The sequence below is a fragment of the Enoplosus armatus genome, chromosome 24 (genome assembly GCF_043641665.1).
Source record: "Enoplosus armatus isolate fEnoArm2 chromosome 24, fEnoArm2.hap1, whole genome shotgun sequence".
NCBI classification, from domain to species: Eukaryota; Metazoa; Chordata; class Actinopteri; order Centrarchiformes; family Enoplosidae; genus Enoplosus; species Enoplosus armatus.
Window position 1 is genome coordinate 8,604,466 of NC_092203.1, and position 16,325 is coordinate 8,620,790.

The following is a 16,325-nucleotide window of genomic DNA, read 5'->3' on the forward strand; positions in this document are numbered from 1 at the left end:
CACACTGTGACACGCTCGCTATAAGCTCCAGAGAGGAACCACGGCTGACCTTGGCTGCACAGAGCCAGACACAGCGTGTTACAACAGGTAGCTTCAAACAAACAATATGCTAGCTACATGCATGCTGATAATTCCTGTAAAAGACTTAATTAACAGCCACTCTGCCGTCCATCTCGCTAATGACATTTTTCTTTCAGGAGTTGGTTGATATATTGAACAGCAGCTCAGGTTTAAACACAGACAGACAGACCAGTTTCATTAAAGCGAAGGCGTGTAATCTGACTGATATCCATCATGATTATCAGAGAACTGCTGAGACGGACAAATTAAAATGTGCAATACTGTACAAAAACAAACAAGGCAGTATAATATGGAAAATGACAGGAAATGTGACACGTAAATATAATTTTTTGATCATCGAAACTGTTAAAAATGTTTGCCCAAATATGAAAAATTGGCAGTTTTCCATTGACTATCGTATTAAAAGCTTTTTACCAGCTACTGCTGCCAAACAGTCCCTGTCAATACTTTTCGATGCAAGTCATCTAATTTAGCATTCATGAATATTTCATTTTTTCTTTCGACAAGTGGAAGCATCTGCCAGTGGAGTAAGAAATCATCATTTGTTTCCAAGAACACTACTCTTGAAAATGTCTTATTACTAACTGAATCACCTGCTTTGGTCTGTCTTGTTTCATGATATTCACTGAAAAATGACACAGATAATGTGGAAAAGTAAAATTTGTGTCCAAAAACTGGGACAAATCTTTAACTGAATATCTGGCTAAGATGGACATCTTTTGCAGTGTGGGCCTGGCTGGGTTTATAAATAGCAGTTGAAGCACCTTGGTGCCACTCTACAGCCCTGATGTTAAAGATGACCTGGCAGAAAGCCGCCGGCTAAACCAATCAGAGGCAGCCAGCTGTGTCACAGACAGGAGCCATGGTTACCTGGCTGCCACGGCAACTGGGGTCAACGTGTCCTGTCAAACAATGATGGATGAGGCAGGATTTAAAAAAAGGAGAGAAAAAAACATACAGCCACAAGTTTGCAGACACACAAATAACCATGCGTGCACACCTTGGCATACTGGCCCACAGTGAGCATCGGCACAACAGGAGTGCAAATGGTTCTTGGATGGCTGCCATGTAGCATCTGGGATTCAACTTTTTTTACAGAGGAAGAGGGAAAGGGGCCTCAGCGGCTTAAAGGACATGTAATCAACAAAGAGAAAAACAGGGATCATACTTAGTTTGTGCCTTCCACGATGAAATGACGCTCAGAGTTTCATGGGCTCACACACACTGGGTCTCATGTTTTTAAATGTTTTTTTTTCAGGGAGTAAAGACGTTCGTAAAGCTCACAATTAGGCATGTAATCAGAAAGCCAATTCACTAATGAATTCCAGCAGTTTCTTAACCATCCATGACAGATTTTATTATCTGGTACGAAACAACTTTCCTCCTGACGTTCATGTCAAGAAAAAGTTTAGCCAAGACAAGAACATTCGGGATAAAGTCATCTGTAGCTATGAGCATGGAGAAGAAATGTAAAAATATGCAATCTGTATTGAGTATCTTCATCAATGCAACATGGTGAGCCAGAGCCCACATGGAGTTCAAACACCGAAGTAATGGCCATGTATCACCAAGGGTGTCGCCAAAATCAAGAAAACCAAAGACTGTCATGAAGAAAACCAGACAACTGTCATGCTGAAATCTTCTTACAAGTTCAGTCAAGATGATTTTTCAAAATAATTACAGCTGCCAAAATCCCAACCATGGGAACTTGGAGTCACTTTAATAAAAGCTGCATTTTTGACTCGTAAAACAACAGAGATTTCGACACACACACACATCTGAGAGCAGCCATCCGAAATAGCCAACACAGAAAAGTGAAAAATCACAAGGCCTGTCCTCTGTGTCGTGTTAGGAGGAGACTCCCAGGAGATGCCAGAGAGAGAAAATGGAAAGGAGATTTATGTAGAGAGACAGAGAGGGAAAGACAGAAAGAGAGGGGAAGGGAAATGGATGGAGATGGGGAGAAAAAGGGGGGATAGAGGGATAGAGTGAACAGTCTAAGAGCCAAGGATGGAGGAAGAGGAGAGTAGGTGTTTCTGTGAGTATGTACGTATGTGTGTGTGTGTGTGTGTGTGTGTCCAGGCTTATAGACAGCAGGCCCAGTAAATCAAGGCTCTGTGCTCCTCTCCCCCAGTTGCACTTAGCTAATGAAAAGCATCACTATGCTACCTCGAACCGCGACCCCACTTAGAGCCAAGATGTGGGAGCAGGAGGGAAGTGAAGGGGTGGGAGTGTGGGGGGGGGGGGGGGGACTGCTTTTTCCTTCTGCACAGGGACGACGCGTGAGCACAAAGCACATGCAACCAATCACAAAACATACAACATATACAGATAAATGTGTCAAGACAGAGGAGATTAGGATTAGAAATGTAGTCAGTAAACTAATCCAAGTATCACAGTATTAATTATTTCTGTCTGTTACTTTTGGAGCAATACAAATACCAAATATGCAAATGAAGCACTTTTCTTGATAAATGTCTTACTTGTTGTTGTTACCAACACAGTTAATTTGACATGAGCTCATGGCTCAAGTTTTCACTTAGATCTAAACTGTCTGCAGACCAAACCTTGGAAATGGAAACACGCAGTTTTAATGGTTTTCAGCCCTTTTCTATATCTGAATATCCGAAATCTGCTCTGATCACCACAACTGAGCATATTTTATAATCATCACGTCTCTCTCTAATATGTATCAGACCCATAAACTCCGAAAGTCCTCTAGAGCCACACATGTCTCAATATAAGGGTAAAGGTTTGTAGTCTGGACTTCCTGTTTATGCCAGGTGCATTTTCAGCTGCTACATCTGGTGCTAAAGGCCCAGACACTCAAAACCACACTCACACACATACATCAACACAAACTTCCCCACGTCCAGCTTCATTCACATATGCATGGCCAACACGCCTCCTCTAATGTGAAACTCCACATGTGGCTCCGTTTATAGCTCAGTTCGAGGGAAATCTTTCTGCATGAATTGGAAGAATGGTTTAGAAACACAAAGAGGGGGCATGCTGGAATAAAGATGTGCAGTATCATTTTGCAGAGTGATCTAATTTGACACAAAACCTGTAGTCCATTAATCGCTCAGTCAGAGTGTCCCCCAATGTGCAATAACTGTCTCCAAGGAACAATAGTGAAATAAATACAGCCCTTTAGACACTAAAAGTAGATGTTTTTTACTTTGAGTCTGGCGTTTTGCTGTGTAATATTTAGCAGAATTTGTACATGTTCTTCTCTGAGGAACAAGAAATGTGATTCTCTTTTAAAAACATAAAAATTCATGTTGATCTAGCTCTAGTTGTTGATCTTTATTTCTTTATTCCTCCTGAAAAGACTTATTGGAGATGAAATTGACAGCAGGAGTCCTAGAGGCTGCAGTAAATACTCTCTCTTTCCCATAAAGGCTGTCCGCAGTAAGATATACACCATGTGAGAAAGGAAGTGAGTGAGTGAGGTGATTCGTTGTCTGAATGAGCGACTACCTGGTTGATGGACGAGGCGAGCAGAGGGAGCGAATGAGTCACCCAGAAAAAAAAAATAGACAAAGACAAAGAGTGCCAAAACCAGCCAAAATGCCGGACGACATGACTCAATGAAGTCAAGCGTGAGGAACAGGCCCCACGGACACTAACAGGCCGGGGAGAGAGAGAAGTCCTGCACCCCCCCCCCACCCCGAGATGAAAAAGCAGAGCCACACCTGCTTTCAATTTCCACCAAATTGAAATTCTGTCATGAACAATGGGCGCCTTTGTGAGACAGAGAGCGAGAGAAAAGGAGAATGAGAAACACAAAAAGAAGGAAAATGAGAACCAGGATGATGTGATTTGTAGTATTGTAATGACAACATTTACATGTTTCATACACTCTCCTACTCTTGAAAGCAGTTTTCATAAACACATGCAAACTATGGCACGGGGGTGGACTGCTTTAAGGGTGAAGAAACGGTACAATGTACGTGTCAAAATGCTCCACTTAGCAGCTGGACTCGCGGACAGGCCTCCACCTTTTAGTTGAAAATGTGTGTGAATTTGTGTTATTTAAAGAGCACTCCAGTGATTTAGATTCGCGCACTCTCGAGACAAATGGTCTGGCCGAGGTATCCTGAATTTTAGTCTATAAGCTGGGTCCTACATTACCCACAATGCCTCCATCCAACGTCTTTCAAACTCCACACCCCCAGTTTGTAACGCAGCCTCTCCGATATAAATCTGTCGTCTCCTGGGTTGAGCTGAGACTACCTTGATGACGCCACTATGACATCATCAGGGTTATTTTCTCAGATCATTATACGACTTTTATCTGATCTTCATGCGGGGGTTGCCCATTTAGCGACTGAATGACTTCTTAGTGTGGTAGACGAATCACGTTCACCTCGCAGTAAACCCTGCTCTGATTGGCAGCCTCCACTCTTGAACTCTCTCTGATTCTGTGATCTCGACACACACAGATGGCAAATCAAACGGCTCAAATTAGCAGGACGGCTAAGATGAGCCAACCAAGACGGTTTGGATGAAACTGCACTGCCAAATTGTGTTTCTTTTACCGGCTTTACTCAGCACAAAAATCAGGGGTTCCTTAGATTCTTCATGTTGAGGACGCTTAAATTAAAAACCATGAATCTCAGGTTGATGGAGGTGTTGTCACATGCATCTCCATTCATGAACCTTTTTACAGTAGATGGGGAAATAACAGAGGGGAGATTTAAATCTCTTATCAGGATAGTCATTATTCTGGTTATAACCCCAGGGGGGCCTCCTTCACTGTGATTATGGGCACATCAGTGATTGGCAGCACAGAAGTACCCGTAATCATGGCAAAGCATGTCGACCAGGCCGTTGCTGTATAATCCATAAGCTTTCTTTAAAATAATGAAAAGTATGAGAATAAAACTGGTGCAAAACAAGAAAGGACACTGCATTTCTCTGTTTTTTTGGTGGAAATCAACACATTTGGTCGCCAGGGAACCTCCTTTGTGATCACAAACATGAAGGACAGCACAAATGAAAGGAAAATATAACACATCAAAACGATTTTTTTTTTTACAATTTTAAGGCATTGATACAACACATTTCTTTCCCTGTCTACATCCACACTTCATGGGAGTATGGATAAGTGTGCAAGAACATAGATATGAGTTCAGGATGTTTTATTTATGGCACTGAACACAGCCGATCCCAGTGGACTGACACTGTGGGCCGGCTGCCAGATTGTAGTAGATCCCTCCTTGAAGCCGAGGAACTGTGTGTGTGTGTGTGTGCATCTATAACTACCTCTCTGCTTATGTGTGCGTGATGTTTTGTTGTAAGGATGCATCAAATAAACTCCATACACACATGCATTGTGTACGTGAGGGTGCAGCTGTTTTACTGTTTGCGCGAGTGTGCGATATGATCAATACCAGGTGCAGACAGAGAGACACAAAGATCAATGAGCTGTGATCATGAAGTCCAGGCCGCTTATGATCATTAGCCAGCTGCTAATGAACTTACAATGTCATGTTTGCTAATGAGCTCTCTTTGAGTCCGTCTCAGGGAAAAAACACGCAGAGGAAGAACGGGAGAAGACCACAACATAAGATATGCGCATTTCTGCGTTCCCTCGTATAACATGTGAAAACACGTGCCACAACTTTACGCGTGCAGGTGTGTGTTGTATTATTCCTTCAAGTTGCAGCGCCCTGCAACATAACAATCATTAGTTACAGCCCTAAACTGAACATAGGTTTCATTTGCCGCAGTGTTAGCTGTGATATAGTTACAACTTCTACATCCTTATTTAAAATGGCCTTCAAGCATGCACATTTTTTGATGTTTGAATCGTCTACAGACTGATCTACAGCATCACACCCAACATCTACTGAGCTTTGAGGGCAGAGATCCAGACTCGGGTGTGAGATGCGGGGGCAGAGTAGTGCATAGTGCCCAGGGGAAGTGAGCCAAAGCTGGGTCTCGGGCTGGCTGCTGGTGGCCTGGGGGTCTGGAGGGAGGCATCCGGTCACATCGCATATAAATCACCTGGTCACAGATACACAGAGCATTGTTTAGTCAGAGTGACGGCTACACTCTCCGAGGACAGCCTGACTCTCAGAGATACAGTACCACACACACACACACACACACACACATGCACAAATACACTGGTTGGAAAACGAGAGCACGGAGAAAGCTCCAGTGAGAGGTGGAGGGCTCTCTGGCTCGGACAGCCAGCCTGTGTGGCGGCTGAACAGCACATGAGGTCCCATCGGAGGCTGTTAACCAAAACTGGGTCTGAGTGCAGTTTCATGTCATTTGGAGGTGGACATCATCATCAAAACCACAAATATCGTCATTATTATTATTACATTCTTTTATCTCTTGCATTTCTTTTACAAACCACACCAGTGACAGTGACACAGGATAAAAAAAAAACAGCGCTGGACGGCAGAAGGTCACAACCTCAAAGACGACAGTCGCTGATGAAGCCATTGGGGAGTACTTGACCCTTTTATTGGCCAGAGCTTCAAAAATAGCCCATTAATTAGGATTTATACTTAAATAAGCAGCTGTTTGCTAATGTTTTTTAAATCTTTCACTCTTACTGTGAGAGAAATGTGCCTCTCAGGTCATGCCTTACTGTTTCTTTTTGAGTAAATAATAAAAACTCTCCACTACTTGACAACCTCTGACTGACAAAATAACCCACTACACACAAAGTACACTGATGAAGATGACGCTGTTGCTATGACACTGTACAGTAGGGAATTCAGCCGCCCGGCCCGCACATAGAGCCGCCGAGACAGATTCATTACTCAAGAATCTCCTCACTCAACGCAAGCTAATCACCAGGCAGGGCCGGCAGATACACTGTTATTAGCAGGGGGATATGACATTCCTAATACACGCCAGGCCACACACACACACACACACACACACACACATGGAGGCGTGGCAGGCAGTAACGGTCCAATCAAAGCCTGATTGATTTTCGGAGCTCTCGGGGGATTCTGTTCAGTCAATAAGGGACTCTGTTAGACACCTGAAGACATGATGGATCTGCCATACATCTTGACTTACAGTGTTCCAGCTGCCTTGTAGTTTTTGAGCGGCCTGAACATCATGGTAGATAAATTATTCTTTATACTGTGCGATGACTATCATTATGTAACGTGAGGAGTCATATAGTGTCACATAAACCAGAAAGCCAATATATCACAACCAACCATCAATATGAACAAAAAGCACTTATTTTGTAGACACATAGTTTTCTCTGCCATAGTGCATTTCTGTTTTTAACATAAATATATATCGTTTACTCAATCACTAATGAAAGTCTTAAAATCAGTGTTTGTAGACAATGGAAAGGCTTAAGTCTGCACTTCCATAAGGGAAGGAGGGACTAAAAAAGTGGAATGCACCTTTAATAGCAATATGAAGGGCTTTCAATGCATTTTGGCACCAATCCTTGATCAAAATCCAAACAAGAGGGTAGCCAAAATTCAAAAAAACTAAAATGAAACCTGTTATGACTCCCAGATTGACAGTTTGACAGCACCTGTCATTTCTGTGGCCTTTAACTAGCAAAGTGACCTTCTCAAAACACTGTAATATAAAAAAAAAGACAAAGCAATACAAAAACGTGAAACCAGTTACTGGTATTATTTTGTGCTTGCCTCACAATTTAACAGTAAAGAGAGACAGCAAAGATGAAACAGAGAATAGCTGGCATAAGAAAACACCTGAGGTCTGTAGTCAAACTTGTGACACTGCAGAACACCATGAACATAATCCCAGGTTTTAATGGAGCGCCCTGACTGCGCTCGGGTAAACACGGGCAGGAAACTCTTCAGCGAATATGTTAAAAAAGTCCTATTGCCGGTGCTGTGTCAAATAACGGTTGTTGTTATTCATAGCAGAGCTGCTTAGCATATTGTAGAGCAGTAATGAGCTCGCAGAAGTATTTGGCCAGCGCTGTAGGAACTAGCCTGCATTTGTGGCTGTTTCTGTCAGCATGTCAAATCTAATATTCTCTCTCTGTGTGTGGGGTGATAAATTATTAATAGCATGTATTTGAGGAGCTTTCTTAGAACCCGCTTCTCGCACGTCACTCAGCCTCTGCTCGTTACTCCTCTTCCTCTCTCTCTCTGCTGATGTCACACCTCACAACACTCGACTGGCTTTCCCTCCCTTTCCTCCTCGGATGCTCATCTCTTTTTGTTTTCGATTTGAAGGGCGATAATGTTGGATTGGAAGCCTTGCATCTGGACAAGTCAATGTCTTACTTTGCATATGAACTGCGTGGGAGCTTCTCCTCCACCCTGCCTCTTTCCCCTTGCATCTAAATGGCCCTCTTCTGCACTGCAAGCTACTGAAAAGTAGGGCAGATGCCTCATTTAACACTTGGGTGTGATCATTACACGCTGTGTATACATTATACAACAAAAAAAGCAATAAATCCACCTACTTCTCCAATAAAGATGGTGTTACACTGCAGCTAGGAGCATTAAAAGGCAGGTAATGTGTGATGTGGCAATATGTTAACATACAAAAGCCCACAGTTTTTCATTCTAATATATGATTATGTGGATGAAGTGCATCTTAAAAGGCATATTTTGCATTTCACATGTACATGAAGAAGGCTTTCTCAAACACAAAAAAAAAATAAACTCTGAATTTATGTTCCTCTGCAAGAAAAAGACTTGTTCTTATGTCTACATCCACATGCTTCCAGGTCCACACACATCTTCACACATGTCCAGGGGTGTGTTGGCGTGCTTGACTTTTTCTTTGTTTTTCTTTTTTTTTTTTTTAACCAAGATGCTGCGTGGAAAGCCCACGGTTCCTGACACACTCAGTCGGTCCCAGATAGGAGGAGAGGCGAGCAGCAGCAGATTAAATTATACAGGAGAAACCAGAAATAGCTCTAGTGCCGAGGCCGCGTGGACTCGACGCAAGAACACGCCGATGCGAGTCGCCACACAGCAGTCAACTAGATTAGTCCTGCCAGGATCACGGAACGGAGTCAACTACTGTAGATTTGCTCTCGCGTATGACAAAGAAATCATCTGAACTTGACCTCTAGTGACCAAAGGATGGAGGAAGTTAGTGGAGAAATCTGATCTCCCCGTTTGGTTAGAATAGAGTTAGTAAACTGTGTAAACTTTGAACATTTTGAACCAGACTTCCTTCAAAAAAAGAGTCATTTCAGCCAAATACTAACATACATATAACATATAACACATACAAGAGTCAGAGGCAACAGTGGCGCTGCTGTGTTGTCAAAAGGAACCATTGGCCATGACCTGTTCACCTCTTTACACTTCACACATAAACATAACCGCCCACTACAACGACACAGAAGGTCATTTGATAAAACTGAGCAGAAAAAAGCCACCGGGTCAGTCATCAATGTGACTAGTGTAGGTTTGGGTCTCACGCCTTGAGAAATACAATCTGCACACTTTTTGTAGACCTTTCTCCATGATGATGTTAACCTCTTGCTGGGACCTGCAAACATCCCTGTCTGTGATCTCTTACCCAAAACATGCAGGAGAGGCAAACCCAGGTCCTGGCCCTCCCTGCCAGAGCAGAGGGCAGAGACAGGGAGACGGAGGGCATCCTGAAAAAAGAAGTGCCGCTCGAGGGCTGTCCGGGCTCACGGCAGAAATCCACGGTATTCCCAGATATTCCCGGCGGTTGCACGCAGGCTTTGGCGACACAGATCCATGCCAGACGTGCGAGGTGCACAGAGGGTGGGAAAGGGAATGCTGGTCTCGTTTCCCTCTCTCTGATGGCCTTAGTCAGTCTCCCGCATCTGAGCTCCCTCTCTCTCTTGCTTGCTTGTTCTACCTCTTCCACCCCTGGTGTCTCTCTCTCTCTCTCTCTCTCTGTCTCTCTCTCTCTCTCTGTCTCTCTCTCTGTCTCTCTCTCTCTCTCTCTCTCTCTCTGTCTCTCTGTCTCTCTCTCTCTCTCTCTCTCTCTCTCTCCCTGCTGTCCCTCTTGAAGTGTGGTAACTTTATTCCATGGAGGAAAGGGGGGAGGTGAGTCTTGGCCTTTATTTTTCTCCCTCTCAAAACTCCCCTCTCCTCAAATGATCCTTGTTAGCCCCTCCTTCCCCTTCTCTCACTTTACCCCTCGCACACATACATACACACACTCTATTCATTGACCACCCTCCACCCCTTTGGCTTCCTTGCATTGCATACCTCACCTCTCTTTCCCTCCACCTCTCCTCTGCAAGCATGCTCGCTCATGTCTGCGCTAATGTCACTTAAATCTTTTATCTGCAACCCCGTCCTGCTTCCAGATCTCCTTTCCTCCTTCAAAATATCTACAGGACTCGCCAGCTGCTGTGACGCAGCTGAGTGGCAAACAACGAAAAGCAAACAGGTTCTCGCTGCAGACGTTAGTGGGCCGATATAGCTGAGCTCATCAGTGCGCTATACATATATTGCATACACAGATGGACATGCAGCCTCATGAACACACTCAAAGAAAGGCCATGTGCACATATGCACACAATAATGAACATCTGGCAACACATGCATTACTCTTCTGGCAGTAAAAGTGATGGCATCTTTTATATTTTTAACTTCTTCTGAAAACCCGTAAAACGAAAACCTTCTCTTTCGTGCTATTTTATTCCATCTCACCTCAAACTCTTAACGAGACACTCCAGCAATTTAGTATTACACTCCTGAGAGACAAACTAAAAAAGAAAGGTCGAAATGGGCCGCATCCGAAACTTCCCATAATGCAACTCAATAGCTTTTATCATAAAGCCACAGAAGACGTTCTACAACTGTTTTTTTGACTGAGTCGTCGTCTCCATGACGGGTAAAATGAACTTTATGTGTAAATCTGGCGAAGTGTTCCTTTAGTTGTACTGTATAGAATTATAAAGCTATAACGAACACTATAAAGTTGTGTAATGTAGTGATTTTTCAAAACAAATCTCCCTGAAGGCTGATTTCAGTTGTGTTGACAACAGCACAACGTTAAATCAGGACTCTTATGTTCTATTGATAGAATTATGTATTTCTGTATTTGTTAAATATATTTTTCTTATGCATAAAGTATATGTCAATATTTAATATTCAACACATTTTAATGAAACTGTTAAACTGATGACGTGGGGTTTTTCTTTAACCCCCCTGCATCCTGTCACATATCCTTATATGTGTGCTTCTTCATCTTCCTCTGTGAGTGCATACACAAAATATTTTCACATGCATGTATGCAAACATTCCCGGGACACATGTGTGAGGGATTGCTCTATGCATGTGTACATCTATATGAAGTACAGCAGTGAATCAACATTATATCAGCGGTGCGGGCATATTACATCACTCCACAGTCAGATCCATAAAGGGCTAAGAGCCAATTCATTTTGAGAAAACACCCTCTATTGATCCCTGCTGCACTCCATCACTTCCACTGTAACAGTTACCTCAATCCATAGGCTAACCTGACACATAATCTGTGTATGTGTTTGCGTGTGTGTGTCTCCCTCTGTGTGTACTCTATTAACATAATGTCAGCAAAGAGCACAGTGTGGACACATTGGGGGAATGCTACTGGTCATCATGTTAACTCCTGAACTGGTTTCTAAATGGATTTGGTGCCTGTGTTTGATACATGACAGCCACTTTTTCCCTGCAGCCAACTGGTCTAAACTAGGTTGCTAGCAGCCTCTAGTGGCCTCCAACCAACCCTCAGACGGTCTCTGCAGATGGGAAACGGTAAGCTGTGGTTTTAAAAATGTACATACACAGCTCATGCATGCATCTCGTGTTTTTTACTGTCTGGATGGAGCCAGAACAGCTATTTAAGTCAAACTTTACTACCTGCAAAAAGCATTGATTTTGGGTCTGCTATTGGGAGTGGTGTATTTTCTCAGTACAACATTTTTGCACAGTGAGGTCAGGTTCTTATTCCCTTATTCCCAATGCAACACGCCGGAGCTCACTGAAAACACAGAGGCAGGCAGGCAGGCACCAGCACACACACACTTACACATACACTTTGTTTCCAACAGAACTGCAATCACAGAAAAAAGGGAATTTAGACTATCATGGGACAATAAAACTCTCCATTAAATGCCAGACTAATGATGTTAGCAGCCCAATGTACCTATTTAGAGGTTGGAGGAACTCTGATATATATATATATATATATATACACTGACGCACAGAGAGTGATATTTGATCACCAGCTCCACCAACACAAACACACCCCAGGCAGGATGTTCAAATATTTTGGTTGTACTAGATATACTGTTTAAACAAAAGAAAAGAGAGAAGAAAGAGAGAAGAGGTGAGAAGAGAAAAAAAAGAAAAGTATTCCACATTGACTCTGCAGTCTCCTCTTCTGTCGCCGGAGAATTCATCACATTAAAGCTTTAATGCTAGGATAACAAAGCATCCATCATGCTGAACGCCGGCCCAGAATACAGTGAGCCATTCAGGGCAGAAGTCTGCAATTCTCTGGGCGCGGTACCTGCGCAGCGCTCGCCACGGCCGGGCCGACATTACTCAGTGTGGAAGGTAAGTTGGGGAGCATGTGATAAATACAACAAGCAATGAATGAGGTTTTCATGCATATGCTGGAGAGGCAATCTAGAGGGAGAGAATAAGGAGCCATTCAGCGGACAGGTTTCCCATCACCCCCTTCTCTTTTGGCTGTCTGCAGTACTGCCTGATGTGAATTTACTGCCCGGGGGGACATTAGTTAAATGAATAGGGAGGCAAGTAAACACAAAATACAGAGGAGAGGAGAGGAAACACAGGGTGAGGAGAGGAGACGAGAGGAAAGAAAGGAAATTAGATGAAATAGAAGTTAAGAAACAGAAAGAAAAATTGGGGAGAAAGGACGAGAGGGGACAAAAAGAGATGAGAGAAAAGGAACTGGAAGGAGAGAAGAGGAGAGGAAACACAAGGTGAGGAGAGGAGACAAGAGGGAAAAGAGAGGAAAGAGACAAGGAGAGGGGGAGTTGGAAGGACACAAGGAAATTCAATGAAATATAAGGAAAGACACAGAAAGTAGAAGAAAGGAGGCAAAAGGACAGAAATCACAAGGAGAGGAGAGGAGAAGAAAGGAGACAAGAGGAGAGCGAATTAGATAAAAGCAAAGGAACAGAGAGGAACAGAAAAGAGGAGATGAGACAGGATGTGAGGATGAGTGGGAATTGAGGAGATGAGAGAAGAGGGTTACCCTCCCATAGTACCACAATAGTGTCACCATAGTAACACACATGGAGAAAACCTTTACACATCATCCCTCTACCTCCCTCTCTGTTTCTCTGTCTCGTTCTTACGAAACCGCCACACATTCACAGTCAAACACACACATACCAACAATATTCTGAGCCCATCTCCTGTTGTAACCCGGCCCTATCACGTGGGGACCGTGTGAGCCGCGTTGCCATGGAAACTGAACACCTCACAGCGGTCCTTGGAGGGAAGACACAGAGCCTTACCTCTCCACTTTCACCTCCCAGTCCGTCACGTGACCAGCTCTAGTGCTGCAGCTGGAGTGAAAGAGTAGCAACAGACTGAATGGTTGTCATGCACACTGCAAAAAGTGTCCTAAAAATCCTCATTGATTTATTTGTCCAATCAAACAACATGGGGCCACTGAAGAGCTAACAACTTACGTCCAGCTATTTTCTGCAGCTTGGTTGGAGGGCAGCCCTACTGGCCACTTAAAAAAATGTACTGGTGATCAGCCAACTGCTTTAACTTTAACAGCTATATCTTATGCTGCATTCGTCAGTGATGAACAAAAGCAAAAAATATACAAGTTGACAGTTTTGCACATACTGACAACTACATAGCACTGGCAAATTCCTGCGCTGTGCATTTTGTTTTCTTTGACTGTGAATTTACACTTTTTCCAAGTAAAAAATGTATTGTTGCCAGAGTGAGAGGGAAAGGCAAAAACTCTCCATCAAGTAATTTCTGTGTTTTGAGCCCTAAAAACACAATTTTCTTTTTTAAAAAATCTAAAAAAAAAAAAAAGAAAATCAGCCACTGCAGTATGAATATATCAATGTTTTTCCCATAGAAACCAACTTTTTTTCAATAATCTTCTAGAAATGAGTGTCTATATCCAGAAACAAGGAAGATTAAGGCATTTCTATCATGGGGGCTGCATGAATGTTCCTTCCCAAGTATAGGGAACAAGGGTACCAATGTAGAACATGCCTAAGTGTACAATATCCATACCTTAACAAGGGCACATCCCTGTTGGTGAGCATCTGCCCCATTTTATAGTGTAGGTACAAGAGTTGAAGATGTGGCTGAACCACCCCTCTATATAATCGAAAAATGGTGCAAAAGCTTTCATTTACAACGTCGCTTTATTGGTGGTTTATATGTAAGAGTGAGAAAAATTCAAACAAAAGGAAATCCTCTTTGTAGATTGAAGAAAAAAGGCCAACGCTGACAGGACAGGCTGTGACTGAATGAACATAATGGGTTGGGGATTCATTGTACAGGGTCGAGGAGATATATAATGAGTGTGTGTGTGTGTGTGTCTGCAAAGGCACTAACAAGCTCCACGCACATTTACACACACATCCGAGAGAGTGCGACAAGAGGAGTGTGGTGGGATTCAGCGCGGGTGTAGAGATAAGGAGCTGCGGCAATGGGGCGGGGGGGTGGGGTGGGGGGGGGGGTTGCTGCTGGTGTTGGTGCTGGTGGGAGGGTGTTGGGGCTTGAAGAGATGGGCGGCTGCAGCACTGCATGCTACGGCGTCACCACGAGCAAAATCCCATCATCACCAGACTTTCTAACACCACCGCTGCCCAAACGGTTCTCATACGCAACAGCAAAGAGCTCGCAGTCGAGGGAGAGTTGCAGCACTGCAACACTCAAGTTTCAAACCTTCTGGCTGGTATTTACGTTCGGGATCGAAGCTTTTCATGGTGCAAAATGAACCGAAGATGAGGGTAAAAATGAAGGGTATGAGGGCACATGAAAGTCCCAAAAGGTGTCTTTACTTTATGATAATATTCTCACTAGGGGACAGATTATTTTTAAAAACTGCTGAGGATGCAGCGCATTAAGCTGATTTGGTCAGTGTTTTCTGCCTTAGGACAAGTGTTATAAAAAAAAAAAGCTCTCTTTGCTCTAGATGTGCTCATGGCGTTTAAAAAAAAAAGGCAGGGGGGGAAAAAAATCCCTCCAAAAATGATCCCACCCATCACCATTCATCAGCGGATCACCTCAGGCACTGTTTCTGGTGTCCTCGCTTGTGTGTAAGTGCATGTGTAAGTGTGTGTAAGAGGAAATACTGCAATTTAGACACACCAGAGTTGTTACACATGATTGATTATCTGCTCGAGAAGAGCAAAAAAGCAAAGATTGCGATCCAGGTTTTGCTAATAACCTTGGCTCTGGGGAAACAGACAAAGAAACCAAGTGTGCGTTCAGCTGATACCATTCACTGAACTCCGTTTGGCCTTCTCTTGCTCATACACATGTGCCATACGACCATCAGAATATGGCGCAGCGATGAAAGACTCACAACCCCCTCATCAAAAAGAGGCAAATACAGCATGACATGCAATGGCAGGAGATGAATGGAGGAAATCAAGAGCTCTTTCTTGGGAATACGCAAACACCCAATAATGGTGCATTACCATTCTGCAGTTGTGAAAGCAAGGTGACCCTATGTATCAGGAGCAACTATCATTTGTTCCAGATAGTTGCTGCAAGTGCCTGGCTCGAGTGGCATATCCAAAATCTGAACCCCATGTTTCCCAACCATCTTTATGTGGAGCAGCTGCCTGGAGACCACTTGGAGATGTAACACTGACCTTGAATCAGCACTTAGAGGGACACCAACCAGTCTTCCAGAGCCCATGGTCCATGACCAGCCGCCAAGCTCATTTTCACAGCTACGTCACATGGTGGTTTGGGTAAAGCCGGCTGTATTGCATGCAATGGTTGGGTGGTATGATTGAGAACGAGGCCCTTCCTGATGTATATTTCATGCGGGATGAGATTTCCAGATGTTATTTTTGGCATTTATTGTAGAAGAAAGTCTCCTGCATGGGTTGAAGTGAGACATGAAAGACGACATGTGCAGAACTCGTCCTCTAAGTCCATTGAATCCCTTCTCAGTCTCCCATTTGCAGCAACCCCTTCCCCCCTTCTGTGAAGTCTTACCTTGTCTCGCTTGGCCCCCCGCAGAGGGAAGAAGCAGGTGAAGAGGAACTTGCCCCAGCTGATGACGGCAGCCAGGCACCAGTTGAGGCGAGCCAT

At 43.7% G+C, this 16,325-nt stretch overlaps 1 protein-coding gene across 1 annotated transcript in view; it reads right to left on the bottom strand.

Moving 5' to 3' along the window:
• Positions 1 to 16,325, bottom strand: part of tns1a (tensin 1a) — a 78,861-nt gene extending 62,536 nt beyond the window's left edge. The window contains exon 1 of the mRNA XM_070930875.1: positions 16,230 to 16,325. Within this exon, the coding sequence (XP_070786976.1) occupies positions 16,230 to 16,325 (96 nt within the window). The remainder of the gene's footprint in view (positions 1 to 16,229) is intronic.